The sequence below is a fragment of the Tamandua tetradactyla genome, chromosome 14 (assembly GCF_023851605.1).
Source record: "Tamandua tetradactyla isolate mTamTet1 chromosome 14, mTamTet1.pri, whole genome shotgun sequence".
Lineage (NCBI taxonomy): Eukaryota > Metazoa > Chordata > Mammalia > Pilosa > Myrmecophagidae > Tamandua > Tamandua tetradactyla.
The window spans coordinates 71,189,791-71,215,248 of record NC_135340.1 but is presented as its reverse complement, the minus strand read 5'-3'; the positions used below and the strand labels follow the sequence as shown (position 1 = coordinate 71,215,248).

The following is a 25,458-nucleotide window of genomic DNA, read 5'->3' as shown; positions in this document are numbered from 1 at the left end:
TAAAATACGAAAGCAAATACATATTTATCGAAAAAAAATTTCACAAGAATATAGATGGCAGAAAGACTGCATGGCTCCATTAAACAAATATAAACCTGTCTTTTCATATTTGTCACAATACCCTATAAATTAATTTGAGAAAAACTGAAGTCCTTCCATGCAGGGTCATGGTAAAATATAATTAAATATTTTTCTTGATATATTTGTTTCAGTTTGTGAGCACTATTTTTGCCCATTCTACCATTTTATTGGAAATATACAATATTAGTGTTCTAGTTTGCTAGCTGCCAGAATGCAATATACCAGAAATGGAATGGCTTTTAAAAGGGGGAATTTATTAAGTTGCTAGTTTACAGCTCTAAGGCTGAGAAAATGTCCCAATGAAAACAAGTCTTTAGAAATGTCCAATGAAAGGCATCTATCTAGGGAAAGATACCTTGGCTCAACAAGGCTGATGAAGTTCACGGTTTCTCTGTCAAGTGAAAGGGCACATGGTGAACACAGTAACAGTTTATCTCTCATCTGGAAGGCACATGGTGATCATGGTCAGGGTTCCTCTCTCATCTGAAAGGGCACATGGCAAACACGGCATCATCTGCCAGCTTCTTTTCCTGGCTTCCTGTTTCATGAAGCTCCCTGGGAGGCATTTTCCTTCTTCATCTCCAAAGGTCATTGGCTGTGAACTCTGCTTCTCATGACTATGTCATTTTGCTCTGCTGTCTCTGAATCTCTTTCATTCTCCAAAATATTTCCTCTTTTATAGGACTTCAGAAACTAATCAAGATCCACCCAAATGGGTGGAGACACGCCTCTACCTAACCAGCTGTGCTGGTTTGAAAGGATGTATGGACCCTAGAAAACCCATGTTTTAATCAAAATCCCATTTTGTAAAGGCAGAATAATCCCTATTCAATACTGTATGTTTGTATCTGTAATTAGATCATCTTCCTGGAGATGTAACCTGATCAAGAGTGGCTGTTAAGCTGGATTAGGTGATGACATGTCTCCACCCATTTGGGTGGGTCTTGATAAGTTTGTGGAGTCCAGTGAAAGAAGAAACATTTTGGAGAATGAGAGATTGAGAGAGAGCAGAGCAGAATGACACAGCCACGAGAGGCAGAGTCCACCAGCCAGTGACCTTTGGAGATGAAGAAGGAAAATGTCTCCCGGGGAGCTTCATGAAACAGGAAGCCAGGAGAAGAAGCTAGCAGATGACACCATGTTTACCATGCCCTTCCAGATGAGAGAGGAACCCTGACTGTGTTCACCATGTGCCTTTCCAGATGAGAGAGAAGCTGTGACTGTTCGCCATGTGCCTTCTCACTTGAAAGAGAAGCCATGAACTTCATTGGCCTTGTTGAACCAAGGTATCTCCCTGGATGCCTTTGACTGGACATTTCTATAGATTTGTTTTCATTGGGACATTTTCTCAGCCTTAGAACTGTAAACTAGCAACTTATTAAATTCCCCTTTTTAAAAGCCATTCCATTTCTAATATATTGCATTCCAGCAGCTAGCAGTCTAGAACACCCACTTAACAGCCACTCTTGATTAAATCACATCTTTAGGGAGATGATCTAATTACAGTTTCAAATGTACAATACTGAATAGGGATTAGAAGAAACGGCTGCCTTCACAAAATGGGATTAGGATTAAAACATGGCTTTTCTAGGGTCCATACGTCCTTTCAAACCAGCACACCCTGTAAGATGATGACTGGCTCATCATCAATTATCTGCCTCAGATACAATTGGTGAGGAAGAATACAGGGAGCAGCAGTGCCAGGTAAGACGATGTCCAAAGAGGAAGGATGTCTTTTGTGATCTCACTGAGGCTCAGATTTTTATCTGGTCCTGATAAATAAGGCACAACAAATGGATCTGATGGTTTCATCATTGAGAAGAATCCAAATAAGCAGAGAATCACTGTGGGAAAAACGCAGGAATGACTTGTTGAAGTTTGGCCACCATCCATGTCTGGTTAAACTCTGAATTCTGTCAGTTTTTATTCCTTTCTGTTAAAGTTCTGATTCTGCTTCTTTGCCACCAGTATCTACAATTGCCGATATGTCACATTCTGTTCATTCATCTGTGATGGACATGAGTTGTTTCTACCTTTTGGCTATTGTAAATAATGCTGCTATGAACAGGAATGTCCGAATACCTGTTTAGTCCCCATTTTCATTTCTTTTGAGTATATACCTAGGAGTAAAATCCCTAGGTCCTATGGTATTCTATGTCTAACTTTCTGAGAAACCCCCCAACTGTTTTCCACAGTGGCTGTACCATTCCCAGCAGTGATGTGTGAGGGTTCCAATTTCTCTGCATCCTTAACAGCATTTGTTGTTTTTTATTTTTTAAATAATAATTATCTTAGTGGTATGAAGTGGTATCTTGTGGTTTTGATTTGCATTACTCTGAGTAATGCTCTTAAGGACATTTTCATGTGTTCATTGGTCTTTTGAATATTTTCTCTGGAGAAATGCTTACCAAGCTTTTAATAAATAAAACTGAGCAATATATTAAAAAGGTAATATATCATGACCAAGTGAGATTTTTCCTAAGAAATTCCTAAGAATGGGAGGTTTGTTCAACATTAAAAAAATCAATTTAATTTATCATATTAATATACTAGAGAAGAAACAACATAATCATTTCAATAGATGTAAAAGATGGATTTGACAAAATTCAGTGCCCTGTCCATGACTAAAAACTCTTAGTATACTAAGAATAAAATGCAATGTTAGTTTAACATCTGAAAATTAATCAGTGTAATTCACCTAATATATTTCTAGAACAAAAGAAAAAGACATTACCATTTCAATAAAAGCAGGGAAAAAATGGACAAAATTCAACACCCATTCATGATTGAAAACTCTCAGCCATCTAGGAATACAAGGGAGTGTCCTAAACCTGGTTAAGGATGTTTATGAAGAAACCAATAGCCAATATCATACTTAATCGTGACTGTCTGAATGCTTTCGATTTTTACTCAGAAGTAAGGCAAGGTTGTCTGCTTTTATGGTCTATTCAGCAAATAGTACAGAAGTCCTAGCTGTGTTATATGGTAAGGGAAGAAACAGAAGTAATATAGATTGAAAAGGAAAAAGTAAAACTGTCTTTATTTGCAAACAATGTAATTGTGTATGTTGAAAGCCCTAAGGAATCTACAAAAAAAATACTAGAACTAAGAAGTGAATTCAGTAAGGCCACAAGATACCAAGTCATTGTCCTCAAATCAGTTATTTCCATATCCTATCAATGAGAAATTGAAATTAACATTTTAAAATCTGAGTTTAACAATAGCATAAAAATAAAATACTAGGAAATAAATTTGCACCACCTGTATGTTGCTGAGAGAAATTGGAGAAGACTTAAGTAAATGGACAAATATGTCATGCCCATATATTGGGAGACTGAATGTGGTTAGTGGTGTTTCTCCCCAAATTGATCTCCAGATTTGACATAATCCCAGTCTAAATCCCAAAATACCTTTTTAAACAAATTGATAAGTTGATTTTAATATTTATATGGAAAGTTAAAGGGCATTGAATAGCCAATACAATTTTGAAAAAGAATTAGTTTGGGGGATTTATGCTGCCTAATTTCAAGATGTGCTATACAGCTATAGTAATCAAGAGAGTGTGGCATTGGCATAAGAACAGATGTGTAGTTCAATGGAATAGAATAGAGAATATTATATATATATATATATATATATATATATAGTCAGTTGCTTTTTGACAAAAGTGCTTGAGTAATTCAAGGAAGAAAGGATAATCTTTTCAATACATTGTACTGGAACAACTTGTTATCTCCCTGTATGGAGCAAAATGAACCCCATCCTTTACATCACATGATACACAGAATTGATTAGAGCTAAAACCGTAAAACTTCCAGAATAACGTGATGGCAGAAAAATCTGGAGGTTTTTGGTTTCAGGTGTTATCTTGCATAGGAACCCGCTGGAGGTTGTAGGTTTCAGAAAAATAAACTTAGTGCATGAGACTTTCATAGAAGCTCAGTTAGAGCCCTAGGTGTTCTTAGGAGTTAAAGTGATGGTGTTGGTTGGGGGTTGACAAACCATAGGAATTAGCAGTGTCTAACTGAAGTTTGCATAAGAGTAGCCTACAGAATAGCCTCTGAACTATTTGAACTCTCTTAGCCACTAATGCCTCATTTTGATAGGCTTCTTTCCCCCATTTTGGTCCAGAGGGTATTGTCAGGCCCATCTTGTCAGGCCCAGACTCACAAGGAAGGTTTTTAAAACATATTTATAATAGACCTAGAGTAAAAACTTAGATCAAAGGAAAGGATGAAGATATAAAAGAAAGAAGTGGAAACAGGTAATGCAAGTGTGTTAGTTAGGGATCTCTAGAGAAACAGAATCAACAGGAAATATTGGTAAATATAAAATTTATAAAAGTGTCTCACATAACCATGGAAACATAGAGTCCAAAATCTGTCAGGCAGGCTGTGAAGCTGACGATTCAGATGGAGGATCTGCATGAACACAGGAGAGACTAGCCGGCCGAAGCAGGAAGAGAGCTTGTCTCTTCTGAATCCTTAAAAGGCTTCCAGTGATTGGCTGATTTACAAATGGCATCAGCTGTGGATGCAGCCGATGTGATCATGATTTAATTCTATGAAATGTCCTCATAGCAACAGATAGGCCAGCACTTGTCCAACCAGACAAACAGGTACTACCACTTGGCCAAGCTGACACATGAACCTGACCATGAAACAAGGTTGCATGGAGGGTGGGAGGAAACTGCACAAGGGGACTGGCCCCAAACAGAAGGAGGGACTCCTGAATCAGTAAGGGTGTGGGTAAGGATGGATTCTGATAAACACCAAGTTTTGGGGACTATCTGATAGCTTTGATTTTTGTCAATTAAAGTAAGAAATAAGTTTGTGTGAGAAAATAGGGGAAGGGGAATTGGTGGAGGTGAATGGTGATTGTTGAAATACCCAATGGAAATGGGAGAAATTTGACCATGGTTAAGTAAACTGTCCAAAGTCTTTTGCTTTGCCAACCTAAATATCACAAGATTTTCCTTCTTCACATCGCTTTTCAGAAGAGGTTACTTGGCACATAGTTATTTTTAACTGAAATCAGTTTGCCTTTATTTTGCAAGAAAATTTTACACCCGTGAGACAACTTGGAACAATCTGAGGTCTTGCAAAACCAGCTGTGGGATTCATTGAATTAACCATCTTAACTCAAAAGAAGAAAGTGTAATGAAAATCAAACAAATTTTAAAAATCTAGAAAGGTTGGAAATCACCCTAGTGAGTGAAAGGTTTTATTTCTAATTCTTTGTGTTATTTCATTAACATGGTACTTTGGCTTTTTAAGAAGATGCAACCATTACTGTAATTACTTACCTGTGCCCAAAGAACCCTGGATTTTAAGTGTAGGAAGTAACTGTAGCAGTTGTTAACAAGGAAAATTCTGTTTTTCTCATTGCTTCTGTAATCTAATTTAGAATAAATAGTAATTAAAACTTCTTTAAATTTTGACAGTGATCCTTATGTGAGAGTGACGTTATATGACCCAATGAATGGAGTTTTTACAAGTGTGCAAACGAAAACCATTAAAAAGGTTAGACTAAACATATATTTAAAAAATTTTAAATATCCTTTTTTTATATGATGAAATACCAAAAAATTAGTTATGCTATGTTTATTATCTTTTAGACTTTGAATCCAAAGTGGAATGAAGAACTATTATTCAGAGTAAGTATGCATTTTATTTCATTCAGACAACAAAAATAAATTCTTTCTTAAAAGGTTAGAATTTTTAAGTTCTCACTTACAATATGACCAAAATGTATCTCATGAGAATTTGTCTAGATTTAAAAAATATATATTTTGAAGAATTAAAACTATGTATCCCCATGATGGCATAGTTCTGGAATCATTTATCCTATTATGAAAAACATAAATGTAAGGTAATGAAGAAATAAAAGACCATTATAAAACTGGAATATTCTTATTCTAATAAGCAAAATTTATTCAGAGACTATATAATAGTCATATTTCAATTCAGCAGATTTTGGTGCTTTCCCTTAATAGAGTATGCTATAGGAATGTCTACCCAATCATTTATCAAGTAGACTGGTCCAGACAAGAGATGAGGTCCTATCAATAAGAGGATACATTTTTTCTTATGTGTATTTCCTTCACTTACATACCCGCCTTCCTTCCTTACTCTCCTTCATTATACTGGAAGAGCAAACTCCAGTCAGCAGTCATTTTAGGCTCCTTGAGTAGGCCCTCAAACTGATAAGGTCTCCTTATGCCTGTCTAATTCCAGAATCCTTACTGATACCAGAATCAACACCTTATCAATAGTGGTAGAGAAACATATCACTAATCTCTTCCTCTCTGTAGGAATGTTACCTTTTGTACATCCCATCCTTAAAACTCTCTTGATCTCATATTTGCCTTTAGCTGTTGACTCATTTCTTGGTTCACCTGAATGACCAACATTCTTGAAAGAGTTGTCTGCCCCCATCATTTCACTTCTCAAATATTCTCGTTAAGCCATTCTTCTTTTTTTTATACCAAAAAATACCAAATAAACACAAACATTCTTAACTTTTGATCATTCCATTCTACATATATAATCAATAATTCATAATATCATCACATAGTTGCATATTCATCAAAATATGCAAAATAATTCATAATGATCATTTCTTGGAACATTTGCTTCTGTTCAGAAAAAAAATTTAAAAGAACAGAAAAAAATTCTTATATACCATACCCCCCACCTCTCCTCCCACCGATCACCAACATTTCAATCTAAATTTATTTTAACATTTGTTTCCCCTATTATTTATTTTTATTCCATATGTTTTACTCATCTGTTGATAAGGTAGATAAAAGGAGCATCAGACACAAGGTTTTCACAATCACACAGTCACATTGTGAAAGCTATATCATTATACAGTCATCTTCAAGAAACATCGCTACTGGAACACAGCTCTCCATTTTCAGGCAGTTCCCTCCAGCCTCTCCACTACATCTTGAGTAACAAGGTGATATCTATTTAATGTGTAAGAATAACCTCCGGGATAACCTCTCAACTCTGTTTGGATATCTCTCAGCCATTGACACTTTATTTTGTCTCATTTCACTCTTCCCCCTTTTGGTCGAGAAGGTTTTCTCAATCCCTTGATGCTGAGTCTCAGCTCATTCTAGAGGTTTTCTCAATCTCTTGATGCTGAGTCTCAGCTCATTCCAGGATTTCTGTCTCTCATTGCCAGGAAGGTCCACACCCCTGGCAGTCATGTCCCACGTTGACCAGGGAGGGTGGTGAGTTTGCTTGTGTTGGCTGGAGAGAGAGGCCACATCTGAGCAACAAAAGAGGCTCTCTTGGGGGTGACTCTTAGGCCTAATTTTAAGTAGGCTTGACTATCCTTTGTGGGGTTAAGTTTCATATGAACAAACCCCAAGATTGGGGGCTCAGCCCATAGCTTTGGTTGTCTGCACTGCTTGTGAGCATATCAAGAATTCAACTTGGGGGATTGAATTTTCCCCCTTTCTCACCTTTCTCCAAAGGGGACATTGCAAATACATTTTTATTCATTGTTTGAATCACTCTGGGATTTATTGGGGCATCACTCTGGACAAACCAACAAAATCTCATGTCCTACTCAAGGTTCCATGTACTTATGATGTTCAATTAAGCTGTCTACATAAGTTATATTAGGAAATGCACTAGTCAATTTTGTACCAAATGAACATTTTTTGCTTTAGTCTCACACATAGGGTAAAATTTTAAAATGTTAATTATCATCTATTTTCACCACCCTGCAGTAATGACATTCCTTTCTTCTTCCTCATGCAAAAGCATTTTTAAAATTTGTTTATTTAGTTACTATCATTATACACTCTAGGCATTCCTAGATTATACCATCTATAAATCATAAATCATCTATCTTTTAAATCATCTATCTTTCTGATTTCATTTGTGTCCCCAGCCCTCCTCCCTTTATCATTCTCACATTCAGCTTCATTCATTTTTTTTCATTAACCCACTCTTAATCTAACTCATATCCCTATCATTCATATCTAACTCATATCTAACTCATAACTATCACTCAGATGAAACTGCTCTTGTTCAGGTGCTCTTATTATGTGACCTTCATGCTGCCAAATTCAGTCCCCATTTTTCTAATCTCAGTTTACTCAATTGACATAGCTGAGTATTCCTGAAATTTCAGTCTTTCTGGAGGCTTCTAAGGTACCACCTTTGATTTCAGTCTGGAAAACATGTAAGTAAAGCAAATTGAAAGGGAAGCTACTGCTGAAACAAAGGTCAGGAAAGCTGGTGCCAGAGATCTAGCCGATAGCACCAACTAGAGTGCTTCTGGTTTTTCTTGCTTAGAGAAGGATTTCTCCCACTTTACTAACGTGGCACAAAAACGACATTTTAAATCAGTTTGGAAATTTTGGATTATGGGGGAAAATGTTATTCAGACAACTGGATAGTCTTATGGAGAAAAATGATGCTAAATCTATGTCTTAACTCTTACACCAAAATAAATTCCAGATTTGATAACATCTGGTTTTGATTGCTTCTTTGGCATAACTGTTGTTTAGGAAAGAATTTTAAAATTCCCAAGTGGTTGGATTTTTTATCTATTTAATATTCTCATTATTATTTTAGTCATTTTCACATGTTTTTTTTCAGAAATATGTTTTCAATAAATTGAAGTATTCTTTATACTTCTTACTTTGTTCTCTTTTCTAGTTGCATTAGCTTATACATGTCAATAATGTTTAATCACAGTAGTGATGGATGAATATTTGTCTTGTTTCTAATTTTAATGGGAATGCATCTAGCATGGACCGCTTTTATACCTTATATTAAAAAGATATTCAACCATTGCTGTATTTTAAGAATTAAAAAACATATTGGCATCCAATTTTAGCCACAAGGAAGTACAGGATATTAGATTTAATCTGATACTGTAAACAACCATAAAGCTGGACAAAATATATGAAGAGGTTTAGCAGGACCCAGAATCTCACAACATAATACTAAAAGTGTATCCAAAAGTATTTGACATCCAAAGAAACAGAAAAATATAACTGATCCTTAGGAGAAAATATAATCAACAGATGCCAATTCCAAAATGAGTCAGATATTGGAATTATCAGTAAAACATTTTAAGCAGCTATTATAACCATTTTAACAACATTCTATGATATGAGAGTAAATGGATGGAAAGATAGATGTTCTCAGCAGAGAAATAGAAACTATAAAAAATAATGAAATAGAATTATTAGAACTTTAAAAAAATGGTGTTTGAAGTGAAAAAAAGACCTCACTGGATGAGCTCAATAGCAGAATGGAGATACCCGAGAAAATAGTCAGTGAACTTGAAGACAGATCAGTAAAAATTATCCAGTATGAAGAACAGAGAAAATAAAGATTACCCCTACAAAGAAATGAGCAGGACCTCAGAGACTTGGACAGCATCATAAATGCCCAATGTTTAGGTCATTGAGGGCCCAGGAGAAGAGGAAGAAGAGGTAATAGAGATTCGTAGAGAAAAATATATAAAGAATAATGGCCGAAAATTTCCTGATTTTTGCGAGAGACATACGTATACAGAGGAAAGAAGCTCAACAAAATCTAAGCAGGTTATACTCAAAGAAAACAATGGTCAAATGCATAATTAAACTACTGAAAACCAAAGATGAAGAAATCTTGAAAGTCATCAGGCAAGTTGACATTGAAATTATAAATAGAGAAACAATGATTCAAATAATAGTGAATGTCTCTCAGAAACTAGGATGAGCAACACATTTAAGGTACTGAAAGAAAAGAACCATCAACTCAGAATTCTATATCTACCAAAAATTACCTTTAGGAATGACAGTATAATAAAGATATTCTAAGCTGAAGGAAAAAATAAGAGAATTCACTGCCAGGAAATCTGCTCTAAAGGAAATACTGAAGGAAGTTATTTAGGCTAAAGGTAAATGAAATCAGACAAATTTAGGACTTGAGGAAGAAGGAAAATAAACAGAAATAGTAAATGTCTGTAATTATGATATACTATTTTTTTCCATAAGTTCTTTAAAATGTGTGTGACTGTTGAAAACGAAACTATAACATTAGGGAAATTTTCACTTTATTTAAATGTAATACATATTACAACTATAACATTAAAGAGTGAGGCTAAAACAACATATGTGGTTGTAAGGCTTTTACATTTTTACTTCAAGTGGTTAAATACTTAAGTACATACTTAAGTATGTATTTAACCACTTGAAGTAAAATTATGTGAACTCCAAGCACTACAAAATAATAAAGAGATATAGCCACAAAGCCAGTAAAACAGAAACGAAAAACTGGGGCGGGGGGGGGGGCGTCATAAAACAAAAAATGAAATGATAGACAATTCAAATATATCAATAATTTCACTAAAGATAAGTGATGTATTCTACCAACTAAAAGAGATTTTCAAATTGGATTTATAAAAAACTCAAGACCCAACTATATGCTGTATACAAAAAACCTACTTAAATGTAATGAAATAGATAGGTTAAGAATAAAAAGATTTAAAAAGAAATACCATGCAAAACTAAAGTGGTGATATTAATATCAACAGAATAGACTTCAGAACAAGGAACATTACCAAGGCTGAAGAGGGACATTACATAATGATAAAATGCCACTTCATCAAGAAGCCATAACAACTCTGTGTAGGACCTAACAACAGAGCTTTAAAATACATGAAGCAATAAATGATAGAACTGAAAGGAGAAATAAGCAAATCCATAATTAATACTTGGAGATGTCAACACTCTTCTCTCTTCTCTCAGTTAATGGCAGGACATGTAGACAAAAAAATCAACAAAGATATAGAAGTCCTGAACAGCACTGTCAAATCAACTTGGCCTAACTGACATGTACAGACACTTTACCCAAAACCGTAGAATACGTAGTTTTTTCAAGTGTACTTTGATTTCAAGTGTACATCCACCGGGTAAGCTGGGCCAAAACATAAACCTTAACAAGAACAAATTATGCAAAGTATGGCCTCTAACTACAATGTAATTCAACTAAGAATTGATAACAGGAATATGATTGGAAAATGCCCAAATATTTGGAAGCTAACACATTTCTAAAGAACCCACGGGTCAAGTAAGAACTTAGAGAGGAATATGTAGAATTGAATACTTATATTAGAAAAGAAGACAGGTCTTAGATCATTAATCTAAGAAATTAGAAAGTGACATCATTCCAGAACCTACAAATATTAAAAGGATAGATAAGGGACACTATAAACAACTATGCCCATAAATTAAGTAACTTAGATAAAATGGGCCAATTTCTTTAAAGACACATACTACCAAAACTCACTTAAGAAGAAATATATAACCTGAATAGTCCTAAATTTCTTAAGGAAATTGAATTTGAAGTTAAATTTGCAACAAAGAAAATGCCAGGCCCAGATGGTTCCATTGGTGAATTCTATTGCACATTTAAGGAAGCAGTAATATCAATTCTATATATCTTACTGAAAATCAAAGAGGAGGCACATGTCCCATTTTGCTGGGTTACAGTATTGGCAGTATTGCAGTGGCTTTAGTATATTCACAGACTTGTGGTGATATTCATCACCACAATCAATTTTAGAACATTGTCATCATCCCCCCAAAACCCTATACCCATCAGCAGTCCTTCCCTATCCTTCCTATCCCCTTCCCCTTTCTTGACTGATTTCCGCTGACTTCTGGTTTCTACAAACTGGCTATGTCTAAATTTCCTTTGCTTATAAGGAGTCTAGTCATATGGATTAAGGCCCACTCTGATTCAGTTTGGTTTAATCTAAATAAGCTCCTCAAAGATGCTATTGAAAATGGGTCCATACTTTAACTAATAATAGTATCTTCAAAGGTCCAGTTTACAAATGGGTTCACACCCACAGGACTGGAGGTTATGATTTTCAAGGTTTTTTATGCAGGACATGATTCAATCCCCAACAACATTAATCCATTTGTAGCATGTATCGATTTTTCTTTCCATTGCCAGATATTCTATTGTATGCCTATACCACATTTTATTTATCCATTTGATGGGCATTTGGGTTGTTTCCACTTTTTGACTATTATAAATAATGCCATGAACATTCATACGTATTGAATGTATGAGTTTTTGTGTGGACATACATTTTCATTTCTCTTGGGTATATACCGAGGGGTGGAACTGCTAGATCATATGGTAACTTCTACATTTACTATTTAAGGAACTGTCAGACTATTTTCCAAAATGGCTGTACCATTTTACATTCCCACCAGCAGTGTATGAGGGTTCAAAATGTCTTCATATCCTTGTCAACATTTGTTATTTGTCTTTTTTATTATAGCCCTTGTACTGGGTATGAAGTGGTATCTCATTGTGGTTTTGATTTGTATCTCCCTGATGGATAATGATGTTGAGCATCTCTGTGTGCTTATTGGCCATTTGTACACTTTCTTTGGAGCAATGTCTATTCTGATCCTTTGTCCATTTACTTGGGTACTTTGTTTTTTTTTACCATTGAGTTGTCATAATTCTTTATATACTATAGATATAAGTCCCTTATCAGATATATGATCTGCAAAAGTTTTCTCCCATTACATGGATTGTGTTTTTACTTTTTTGTTGTTGTTCTTTGAAGCACAAAAGTTTTTCATTTTGATGATGTCAAGTTTATCTGTTTTGTCTTTTGTTGCTTGTGGTATGGTGTCATATGAGCAATTACAGAGGCTTCTACTTGTTTTTTCTGTTATGATCACTTTTTTCCTTATCATCACATAGTTTGTATTCATCACCATGATCATTATTTAGAACATTTGCATCACTCCAGTAAAAGAAATAAAAAGAAAAAAACTCAAAAAACTCGTACATACCATATACCTTACTCCTGTGTCTCATTGACCACTGATGTTTCCATCTACTCAATTTATTTTACCCTTTTTCCTCCCTATTAGTTATTTATTTTATCCATATTTTTTACTCATCTTTCCATACCCTGGATATAAGGAGCATCAGACACAAGGTTCTCACAGCCACACTGTCACATTGTAAATGTTAAATCTTTATATAGTTGTCTTCAAGAATCTAGGCTACTGGAACAGAGCTCGGCAGTTTCAGGTACTTCCTTGTTGTGACTCCACTATACCATAAACTAAAGAGGGATACTATATAATGCATCAGAATAACTACCAGGATAACCTCTTGACTCTAAAATCTCTCAGCTACTGAAACTTTATATTTTCTTATTTATCTCTTCCCCCTTTTGGTCAAGAAGACTTTTTCAATTAGTTGATGCCGTGTCCAGGCTTATCCCAGGCTTTCTGTCCCGCTTTGCCAGGGAGACTAACACCCCTGGGAGCTATGTCCCATGTCGGAGGGAAAGGCAGTGAGTTCAAATGCTGAGTTGACGTAGAGAGAGGCCACATCTGAGCAACAAAAGAGGTCCTCTGGGGCTGACTCTTAGGCATTATTTTGTTTGTTTTTTTTTGATTTTTAACTTTTTTTATTGTGTAGTATAACATATATACAAAGCAAAGAAATAAAAAAGCAATAGTTTTCAAAGTACTCTTCAACAGCTAGGTACAGGACAGATCCCAGAGTTTGTCATGGGCTACCATACAATCCTCTTGTATTTTTCCTTCCAGCTGCTCTGTAATATAGGAGGCTAGAAGGCTTAAATTTTTTTATCATCACAATAGACTTTTTTCCTTTTTTTGTGTGTGAACAATAACATACATACAAAAAAGCTATAAATTTCAAGGCACAGCACCACAATTAGTTGTAGAACATATTTATGAGTTTGACATGGGTTACAATTCTACAGTTTTAGGTTTTTACTTCTAGCTGCTCTAAAATACTGAAGACTAAAAGAGATAACTATTTAATGATTCAGCATTCATATTCATTTGCTAATCCTGTCTTCTCTGTATAAACTCCACCATCACCTTTGATCTTTCCATAACTCTCTTTCATAGTGTTTGGGCTATAGAAGTTCTAAATTTTTCATATTGGAAGGGTCTGTCAGTAATATGGTGTAGGGAGATGGACCTATCTGATTTTCTGGAGAGGCTGGGCTAGGTTTTAGGACTTCTCTGGATCAGGGACCCATCTGGAGGTTGTAGGTTTCTGGCAAGTTACTCTAGTTCCTGGAACCCTTGTGGAATCTTATCTGTTGCCCTGTTCTTTAGGATTGTCTGGAATGGTTCTGATTGGGGGTTGGCAGATTATAATACTTAGCAACTGAAACTTATGTAAGAGCAACCTCCTGAGTAGCCTCTCGACTCTATTTGAACTCTCTCCGCCGCTGATACTTTATTAGTGTTAACACTTCTTTTCCCCCTTTTGGTCAGAATGAAGTTGTTGATCCCATGGTACCAGGTCTGGATTAATCCCTGGGAGTCATCTCCCACGTCACCAGGGAGACTTTCACCCCTGGATGTCATATCCCACATAGGAGGGGAGGGCAATGATTTCACTTTCAGAGTTGGGCTTAGAGAGAGTGAGGCCACATCTGAACAACAAAAGAGGTTCTCTAGAAGTAACTCTTAGGTATTCTTAGGCATAATTTTAAGTAAGGTTAGCCTAGCCTTTGTAGGAATAAGTTTCACAGGGGTGGACCCCAAGTTCAAGGGCTTGGCCTATTGATTTGGTTGTCCCCACTGCTTGCAAGAATATTAGAAATTCTTCAGATGGGGAAGTTGAAACCTCCCCCCTTCTCTCCATTCCCCGAAGGGGACCCCACAAATACTTCTTTATTCACTGCCAAAAATCGCTCTTGGATTTATCAGGAGCATCACACTAACCTGGAAAAGCCAACAAAATCTGTTTCCCTATTCATGATTCCATGTACTTAGGGTGTTCAACTAAATTGACCATAAATGTTAAATTAGGAAATGCGCTACCCAAAATATAAATTTTGCACCAAATAAACATCTCACCCTTTTGTGTCACCCAGAACTTGAGGTTTTAAAATATATGTGATATTATCCTTTATACAGTTTTCTAGTATACTTTAGTCCTATCCATATCAGCTTCATTCATATGTTATGATCACTCTTATCCATCAGGCCAAAGATCCAATGGGGGGGGGGTCCAACTTCCATGTATGTCAATCCCAATTATACACTTGAGTCCAGGGAAATGACCATTGGGTGTATCCACAAACCTAGTAGACTCACTATAAGCTGGATTTATTAGGGATTTTATTATCTGGTCCCTCTATATGTCCTTGTTCTAATATGGAATCTGTGATACTTTGGGTCTTTGAATATCAACACAGACCCTGTTTCCAATAGTCCTAAATATGTCTGAGTATTCATTTTCCCCAATATACTGCCTCCCAAATAAATGGTCATAGGTCCTTTTGGATAATAAACTGGGGGAATCATTCAATATACACTTCCTGCAATGATGTAGAGTCCTTTCTCCTAGGGATTAAGCCACTTCTTTAGTGAGTGGGCTTTGGATATGAAAATTAGCTTAGTTTGGGGAGCTGAATAAGAGATCATGATGTTTTTTAATTGGGAAACCACTACCCTTAACTTCCCACTTCTCCATTCTTGTTTCCTTATGACTGTAGTTAAGCAGCACCTTTGTTTTCCACCTGCCTGTTCTGCCCCAAGGATATCATACTCTGTTAGCTATCTACATAGTTCCCTGTAAGTCATGTCTGCTTCACTGTCTCTGCAACTTGACTAGTTATTAAAAAAACTACCCACCCCTCCCTGCTTCTGACAGGTAAGTGCCGGTACCTGGCTTCTGTTACTTGGGGTAAGTGCACCTAGGCTCTGTGGCTTCCTCTCCTACCATCAGGCCTAGCATACAGAAAGAGCTGCCACTGAACTTCTTGGTGATGCTGCTGCCCCTCTCAGACTCTGATGACTGTCATTGAGGGTGTGTCCTCTGTACCCTCCCATAGGATATTAAGTCTTTTGGACCACATAGTGTGTTGATTCTAGCATACCCACTTCCTTCAGCCTTCTTATTCCTTCCTGTACATTCTGCCAGTGCAACTCAGGCATTTCCACTTGGCTCAGTGTGGACCATCACTTTTCAGGCTTCTAAGAGCCATCCTAGCTGCAAGTTGATCTCATCTCATGGGATCCTTGCCGAGGTGGTAAATCTCATGACTGAGAAAGTATCCCCAAGTCAATGAATTCTTACTTATTCAGTCTTATGTTTCTTCACACTTTATTAAACCTCTCGAGTTCCTGCCAAAAAAACTTCACCGTTTCTTGAAGCTTCTTCAAGGTGTAATCTTCTTCATCCTTTATGAGGCCCAGCACATCCCAAGCTGGGTTATACACTGAAACTTAACACTAGTTATTATCCTGGCAGCCAGGAGAGAAATGGGGGCAGCTCCTAAGGAGGTGATCTCTTTTCCTTGAGGAGAGAGTCCTCTGCAGTGTCTTCCTGTGTGGGAGAAGTGTTAGCTCTTATTACAAAGAGATGGACAATTCTGTAAACTGTGGGAGTTCAGGTGTCTGCAGAGTCAAAATCCTCAGAAGGATGTTCCTATCCCATGTGTCAGAGTCCCAGATTTTCCCATCCAGAGTCCTGACAGAACAGATCTGCCTTGTCTGAGCATTTAAATGTATCTGAAGCTCTGCGAACTCTGTAAACTGTCTAACTAAATCTGCTTCTCAGTTGAGAACTCTTTTCTACACTAGGAAATTAGGGCCTCTTTAGAAGCTAGCAAAAAGGTACTCTGTCACTCATATTTATCCTTTAAGTTTACCCTTATTTTCCCATCCGTCTGTAAGACATCAATACAACTTAGTAATAACTAGCCAACTTCACTTCCCTTGTAGGCATTTTTCTTCCCATATAATTCAAATGCCTGAATCATCACACCAGCAAGGGTGCTCTCCTCCAACAGAACATTTCCCCAGGTTACTGTTGAAGAAAGCTTTAGCAATTGGGAGACCACTATGTGTTGGGGACTACATGTATCTCCCACCTTCTATTCAGGATGAGATACTTCTTGCCAGCCAGATGGATGTGGGCTAGTCCCAAAACACTAGTCCACAAACCACCCATGTTAGTTTGGGAACTCTAAGAAATATACATCACGGTGGGATTGGATGTGCAAGAGGTCTATTGGGAAAATATTCAAAATTAAAGTGGGAGAATGCACAGCCTTCTCACCTTGGTACAGGTCTAAATTCCTGTGAAAGGAGAGAGGAAGAGAGGATTGGGTACAAAGAGCCTTACAGTGCAGCACATTTCTGAGAAAGTCTCATCCAGGCCTTTGGGGAGTCCCCAGGTAAAGGTTGTTGTTAAAGGTCCTGGTGCTGGTTGAGAATGGCTGGGCTCTAGAATCTCTTGCTGTGCTCAATCATTGCCTGGGCACAAGCAAGGGGAAGCCTTATTTCAAAGGTGCATGTTCAGCTGGGACTATCAGTCAAATATTTGCTGCTGTTTGCAGCAGGTTCTCTTGGAAGAGATTTGAGTGGCTCAAATTCATGGCTATCACAACTGTAGTAATTTAAAAATGTATATTATATTGTTAATGCAGCCTCTGAAATTAAACAAATTATAGATAAAAATCCAATAAAGGAAATAAAATAGAGTACTAAAAAATATTGATTAATCTAAAAAAACACAAAAGGGGGAAAAGAGGAATTAAGATTAAAAGAAACAGAAAATATGTTAGATATACAGCCAATTGTATCAGTAATTCCCAAAAATAAAAGCAAGATTCAATTATATGCTATTTACAAGTGACAGACTTTGAGTCTAAAGACACAGAAAGGTTAAAAGTAAAAGGATAGAAAAAGATACACTAAGCAAGCACAAAGCATTAAAAAAAAAACCTGATGCGGCTGTATTAATATTAAACAAAGTAAACTTCAGGCCAAAGAATCTCTATTAGTAGAGATTAAGAGGGACACTTCATAACAATTAAAGGGCTGATTTATCAAGACCACATACTAGCCTTAAATGTGTATGATCTCATTATAGAGCTTCAGAATTGTGAAGCAAAATTTGACAGAGCCAAATAAAGGAAATAAATCCACAATTATATTAAAGAGTTTGCAAATCCTTTTACAAAAAAATTAATTTTAAAAATTAGAGCAAAAAAACAGAAGATTTGAACAACACTGTCAATCAGTGTAACCTATTTGGCATGTATATAACACTGTATTTATCACCTGAAGATCATACATTCTTTTTATATGCACAGAGACCATTCACCAGATCAGATAGACTATATCCTCGGTCATAAGTCTGAATACATTTAAAAGGCTTGGAATTCAACAATCTCACCACGACAGATTAAAATTAGGGGGTGCACGGGTGGTTCAGTGGTAGAATGCTCACCTTCCATATGGGAGACCTGGGTTCGATTCTCAGACCATGCAAACCCCCCCCACCCCCCCAAAAAAAATTAGAATTCAGTAACACATATCTGGAAAATCTACACATATCTAAAAATTCGGTGACACATTTTTAAATAACCCATGGTCAAAAAAGAAATTATAAGAGATTAGAAAAATTTTAACTAATTGATAATTAAAGCATGGTTTCTCAAAATGTGGGCTGTAGCTAATTCAGTGCTTAGAGGAGAATTTATACCGTTAAATACTTAATACAAAAGAAGGATTTAAAATCAATAAATCAATGATCTAAACTATCCTGAGTTAAAAAAGAAAAGAGCAGATTAAGCATAAAGTAAGTAGAAGGACGGAAGGAAGAGTGGAAATAAATGAAATGGACAAAAAGTAAAGAAAATAAATTAAACCAAAAGGTAGTGCTTTGAAAAGATTAATGAAATTACTATACCATAGGTAGTCCAATAAGAGGGAGAGAGGAAAGACTCAAGTGATGAATACCAGGAGTGGAAGGGGGAAACATCATACAGACATTTAAAAAGTTAACAAGGAAATAGGGAAGGACAACTTCATGCCAAGTTGTGTATATGCCACCTTTAGGACAACAATTTTAACAACTTAACGAAAATGGAAATTAAAAGCCAAAAATGTACGAAAACCATTGTGGGTATAAATAAAAAATATAAATACCTGTTAGAGGAATTTAAATTGTAACTGAAAATCTTCCCAGAAAGAAACGCCAGATCCAAATGTCTTCACTTATGAATTCTATCAAACATTTAAAGAAGAAATCTTACATAAAGCCTTTCTAATAATTATATTAAATTTTAAAATATTAGATCTTTTCCAGCCTGATAATTGTATTAATAGACTTTCTAATATTATCCATTACTGGAATCCAGGAGCTATTCCAGTTGTTTGTGATATATTATCTAACTATATTGCTGGATTCTATTTGCTAATGTTGTATTCAGTGTTTTTTTTTTGTATTAATGTATCTGAGTTTGGGCTGCAGTCTTGTTTTCCTTTACATTTGTTAGGTTTCTTATCAATTTAAAGTTCACTTAGTATAAAAAATCCGAAGGACTTCTTTCTTTCCTTATGTATTGGAACAACTTAAAAAGCATTAGTGTTTCCACAACTAAAAAAAGAAATAAAGAGAAACTAAAGAGATAATGTCAGTAAATGCAATACGTAATACAGGATGGGATCTAAGGATAAAGGAGAAAAGGCTCAAAGGGACATTATTGGGACATGAAAAATTGGAAGATAAACGTAAACTTTATGTCAGTGTTAAATTTCCTGAACTTACTTAACTGCACTTAAGGGGATAACATAAGTGAATACCCCTGTTTGTAGATACGTACATGGAAAATTATGTGTTCAAAGAGTGTGATGAGTGCAACCTGCTCTTAAATGTTCAAAAAATAGATAGATAAAGAAATGTGGCAAAATGTAAATATTGGTGGATCTGGGTATCTGGGGTGGGGAGGATATGTTGGAGCTCTTTGATTGGGATTTGTATTTTTTTGTTGTTTGATGCTTGTAATATCATTATTTGTGTTACACGATACACACAAGGATGATTGGTGACACGGTGATGGAAATGTAAATATATATATATATTATACACGGTTCATGTCTTCCACACACCTTTTTGGAAATAAATTAGTGAGCACAGAGAAAACTGGCTGTTTGCAGGCAGTTTTGAGAGTGTTAAGGCAGTATCAACAGGGAGGAAGGGTGGCCGGGTGGCAAGCTGAGGGTTCAATTCTTCCCCTCCACCAGTCTCCCAGACAGGAGAGGTAGGAGCCATGAACTTTCCTAGACCTAGAAGCTGTCATCTGCCAGCTTTCTGTCTTCCTGCCATGCATATACTCTCAGTTCAAAGCCCTTGCTTGCCAGTGATCAAGATATGTCCCGTGGGGAGGGAACTTTTCTCCAGTTCCTTAGGGCCAAAGTGGTTGAGCACCTGGCCACGGTTACACAGCAAGTCAGCAGGAAAAGCAGCAGTTAGATTGAGGCCTAGTGGAGCTCTGCTTGAAAAAGAGGAGGTATGCATGTTCTAGAAGGGTGAGTCAGGGAGCTGGGGAAGGTAGGAATGGGAGGCCTGGTTTGGGGGCCCAGACAGCAGAGGTAGGGATTCTGACCAGGTGGGGGTAATGGGCTTAGATGAGGCTTGCCCCTGAAGGTGGCTTTTCTGTCCTTGCCTCTCTTTGTCATTTTCTCGTCATCTAACAAGGGTCTTTGTACTAAAATAAGAGAGGGCAGGTGGGGGGGATGGGAGTAGAGAGCCATACCCCAAACTATCTGCTTGGCAGCTACTGGGTATGGTGCAGGGAGAGGTTTTGCCCTTCCAAAACCAGCAGGCTTACTCCCTCCTTTCACTACTCGCCCATCCAGCACCGGCATCTAGAGAGTGAGCTGTGGGTATGTCTGTGGCATGCTTGCATCCTGTAAGTGGTATGTGTGAGAGTGAATACACCAGCAGCATGGAGGAATGGGGGTGTATTCCCTGGGATATGGAGGCTCTGGGATATGGAGTCTGAGGGGCACAGGTGCTTTCATTATTCTTCACGTGGAAGCAAGTCTAAGTTGCCTGGCCCAGGAGAGGGCCCTGGTAACCTCCTCCCTCTTCTTTTTCTTCCTCAACTCTCCCACTCCCCTCCCCGCCACCCCTAACAAAGAGGGTAACAGCAGTAAAAGCAGCATAACACACATTCTGACCCACAGATGCCCCGAACAGCTGCCCACACAATAGACAGACCCCCAAACTCTGTATATTCCCATCCATGCACACACACACACACACACACACACACACACACACACACACCCAGAAAGATCTGCTTATACTCACACATACACAGGTTCTTATAGGAATTGTCCCCTTCCCTTTCCACAGAGAGACACAAACTCAGGGACCCCCTAGGTGTACTCAAAGACGTTTGGAGACCTTGCCACACACCTGTGCAGAAATTCGTACAAAGAAATTCTTTCATGTATGAAGGGACCTTAAAAATAATTGCGGCAAATGGCTTGTTGAAGATCATGGGAAAGGGTTAGGGCCAGAACCCAGGCTTCTGACTCCCAGTCCAGGGTTCTCAGTCCATGTAACTTCTAAGCAGCCTCTAACACTGTTAACAGACCCCACAGATATTGCCCCACCACAGACAAGCACAACATGACAAAAATGAACACATATAGGTAAAGACACCTGGCCCGATGCAGAGACGCGAGGAGACTGGTGCGTGGGTGGCTGAGGCTGGCGACACTCCCTGGACCTCCCCAGCACTGGTCTTGCTCGCCTCCTCCCCCGCCACCGCCTGCCCCAGCTCAGCCACTGTGGTGAACGGGTTTGTATTACTTCTGCAACTGTCTCGTTAGTTTGAAATTATTTAAAACAAGTTGTGAAGCGAAATGTTTAAAAAGCAGTAGAATAAGATGTGGAAGAATTTACCTGTGTAATTGCCTGGACGTGGTACTTTTTGAGAGAATAAGTGATAACTTTCTCAGTTTCTTTCATGTCATTGGCCTGTTTTTGTTTTCTGCTGTTTCTGAAGTCAATTTTGATAATTTGCAGTTTCCTAGAAAATCATGCATTTTAGCTGGGTTTTCAAATTTATGTGGAGTGGCGAAATTAACCTATTTCTCTTGATTATCTCCCTGTGGCTTATGATTTCTGCTTCCTTAATTATGATTTAATTTTTTCTCTTGTTTTTTTCTTGATTAGGTTGGAAAATGGTTATTGTTATCATCTTTTGATAAAAATATAGTTCTTATACTTATTTTTCACCATTATTTGATAATTTATTAACTTCTGGTTTTAACTTTTGTTAATTCCTCTCTCTGGCTTTTACATTTTTGTATGAACTACTTTGCTAACTATTAAGTCAAAAGTTTAATTTTAACTTCAGTATTTATTACTTAGTAATGAAAAGTTTAAGGCTATAAATTTTTCTGTAGGATTACCTCCAGCCATATCATAAGGAATAGATACATAGTAATTTTGTTATTTTTCAGATATTTTGAAATTTCAGTTTTATCTTTCTTTTTGGCCCAATAAGGGCTTGGGAGAAAATTTTTAAATCTCGGTATGTTCCTTTTTCTAATTTTAAAAATTATTTCCTAGTTTTACTGAATTACAAGAAGAATCCTAATTTCTAATATCTTATATGGTCAGAGTTTCTAAATGTCCCATGAACAACTAAATCATTTTTCAGCTTAAGTTTGATGAAATGTGATTCTTGATATTCTCAGCAATAGGGCACCAAAATAGAAGAGAAAAAGAATAAAGGAGCAGAATAGATTTCTAGAATCTCATAAATCAGAGTTTTTGAAATTTCATTTTTTAAAAAAAGAAGCATTGTGAATTTCCCATAGAGATCCCAACACAGTGCTCTTGGTACCTGAGAGGGGCTCAGTAAATGCCCAGTAGATGGTTGGGTAGATGGCTAGATGGATTTGTATAACACCAAATACTCCCATGTTCAAATTGAGTATGAAATCATTCTCAAGTAAACTATATTTTATTGTTAGTTTCATTATTTAAAAAAAAATTTATTAGAAAAGTTGTGGGTTTACAGAACAATCATGTCCAAATTGCAGAATTCCCATAGATCATCCCACCGCCAATGCTTTGCATTAGTGTAAAAATTTTTACAATTGATAACCCTTTTTTTGTAATTCTATTTTTTAACAGTTGTTAAGTTTGTTATAATTGATGGAAGATTATTAAAATAGTACTATAACTACTGTCAGTAGTTTATAGCAGTGTTTTCCCCATAGTCATGACCTTTTTTTTTCATGCATGTCTTTATTTTATTCCTCATCTACCCATACACTGGATAAAGGGACTTTCAGTCACATAGTTTTTACAGTCACACAGACACATGATAAAAGGTATATAGTTATCAAAGATCAAGTCTACTGGATTATAGTTCAACAATTTCCAGTATTTCCTTCTGGCTATTCTGATACACTAAAAACTAAGAAGAAATATCTGTATAGCAAATCAGTAGTCATAATCATTTGTTAAATGCTAATTCCTCACTTGCATCGTCTTCTTATTTGATCATTCTCTCATTCTTCAGGGATATCTCAGCAATGACCATTTTAGCAGCTTCATGCTCGAAAGGGATGTCGACTTTATGGGAGAGGAATGAAACTGGTTGATGTTCTTGTTCTTGTAGAGACTGGTACCTCTGGGTTTCAGGGCTTATCTGGCAAAGGAACAACCTGGAGGCTTTAAGTTTCTAAACAAAATTAACTTATTAAGTAAAATATTTATAGAGATTTAGACAGAGCCTAAGGTATTCTTTAGGCATTTCAGGGATACTGTTGGTTGGAGCTTGGCATACTTTGGCAATTTGCAGTATCTGGCTGAAGATTGCCTGAGAGTAAACTACAAAATGACCTCTTAACTCTATTTTAAGCTTTTAGCCACTGAAACCCTATTTTGTTTCATTTATTTTCCCCCTTTGGTCAAGAAGGCATTCTTAGTTCCACGATGCCAGGGCCAGGCTCATCCCTGAGAGTCCTGTCCCATGTTACCAGGGAGACTTATACCCCTGGGAGTCATGTCCCACATAGGGAGAAAGGTAGTGAGTTTATTTACTGAGTTGTCTTAAAAAGAAAGGTCACACATCTGAGCATCAAAAGAAGTTCGTTGGGGGTGACTTTAAGGCACAGTTATAAGTCGGCTTGGCTTCACCATTGCAGAAATCAGTTTCATATGGACAAGCCTCAAAATCAAGGGCTTGGCTTTTATATTAGGAGTCCCTAATGCTTGAGAAGATATCAGGAATTCCCCTGGTGGGAAAGTTTAATAGTTCCACATTTTTTTCTCCAATCCCTCAAGGGGACATTGCAAATACTTTTTTTTGTTTTCTGTGCCAAATACTCAGGAATGTTTCAGGGTATTAATGAACTGGTACAGAATGATAAGTTCTATGTAGTTAGATTCCATTCTAGATTCCGTGTAATTAGGTTGCTTAAATTAATAGACCAGACAGGTTAAAATAGATAGTGTGCTAAAGAAAATTTAAATTTTAGACAAAATAAACATCTTTTCCTCTGGTCTCCCACAGACATTGTTATATAAAAAAAGACAATATCATCCTTTACCCTGTACTCTGATATATCTTAGTCCTAACCAGGTCCATTTCCTTTGTATCTCTAATTGGAGTCAGATCTCTTTTTCAGCTTCTTTAACAGTTGCTTTAAGGAGTAATGCTGGCTTTCTGAGGTAGAAAACTCTAATTCCGAGTCTCAGGTATCCTATAGGCATCAAGTGTTCCAGGAAACTATCAGTTATACACAAAGGACACAGCATCTTAGAATTTAGAAATAACAGTTAAAACTCAGGAACAGATGTGACTGCTGTAAGAGCTTATAATCTGGAAACCTTTACATTGATGCTTATTTGAACATTCTGTACTCCTTAATCATCAATTGCCTAATCTCTGCTCGTTCTCTATCCCCTGATAACCAGCCTATGCACTTGTATTCAGTTCTCAGAGTTGCTTATTATATAGTCTATATTGTGAGATTATACATTATTTGTCCATTTTTTTCTGACTTATTTAACTCAACATAATGTCCTCAAGGTTCCTTCTCCTAGTTGCATGCCACAAGACTTCATTCTTTCCTACAGCCGCTCCTTATCAGCCACCTCCATCCATTGCAGATTGTGAATAATACTGCCATAGACACCAGTGTACAAATGCTATTGGGTCCCTGCTTTCGGTCAGCTCTTCCAGGTCTTTGTCTAATAACAAGATGGCAGGATATTGTGGCGACCCTGTACTTAGCATCCTGTGGAGCTACCACACTGCCTTCCAGAGTGGGTGCGCTATTCTGCTTCCCTACACTATAATCAGGTAGTTATCCCTACAGTATAATCACATATTTATGCATTCATCACCACAGTCTATATGAGAACATTTCCATTTCCTCCACAAAGAGATAAGAAGAGAAGAAGAGGAAAAACAATAACAAGAATCCGTACCTGTCCATTATATCCCTGTCATTACTGACAATTTGCTTTGATATATTGCCTTTGTAATAATCAATGAAAG

The 25,458-nt window shown here is 36.9% G+C and overlaps 1 protein-coding gene across 4 annotated transcripts in view; it reads left to right on the top strand.

Annotated features, from left to right (window-relative positions):
- NEDD4 (NEDD4 E3 ubiquitin protein ligase) overlaps positions 1 to 25,458 on the top strand; it is a 259,864-nt gene that overhangs the window by 60,634 nt on the left and 173,772 nt on the right. For 2 of the 4 annotated variants that reach the window (XM_077127990.1, XM_077127989.1), the window contains exons 3-4: positions 5,525 to 5,603; positions 5,699 to 5,737. In XM_077127990.1, coding sequence (XP_076984105.1) covers positions 5,559 to 5,603; positions 5,699 to 5,737 — 84 coding nt within the window. In that variant the 5' untranslated portion in view covers positions 5,525 to 5,558. Of the gene's footprint in view, positions 1 to 1,674; positions 1,786 to 4,468; positions 4,700 to 5,524; positions 5,604 to 5,698; positions 5,738 to 25,458 lie in introns of those variants that run through there. The other 2 variants (XM_077127991.1, XM_077127992.1) reach the window with 2 other exon arrangements.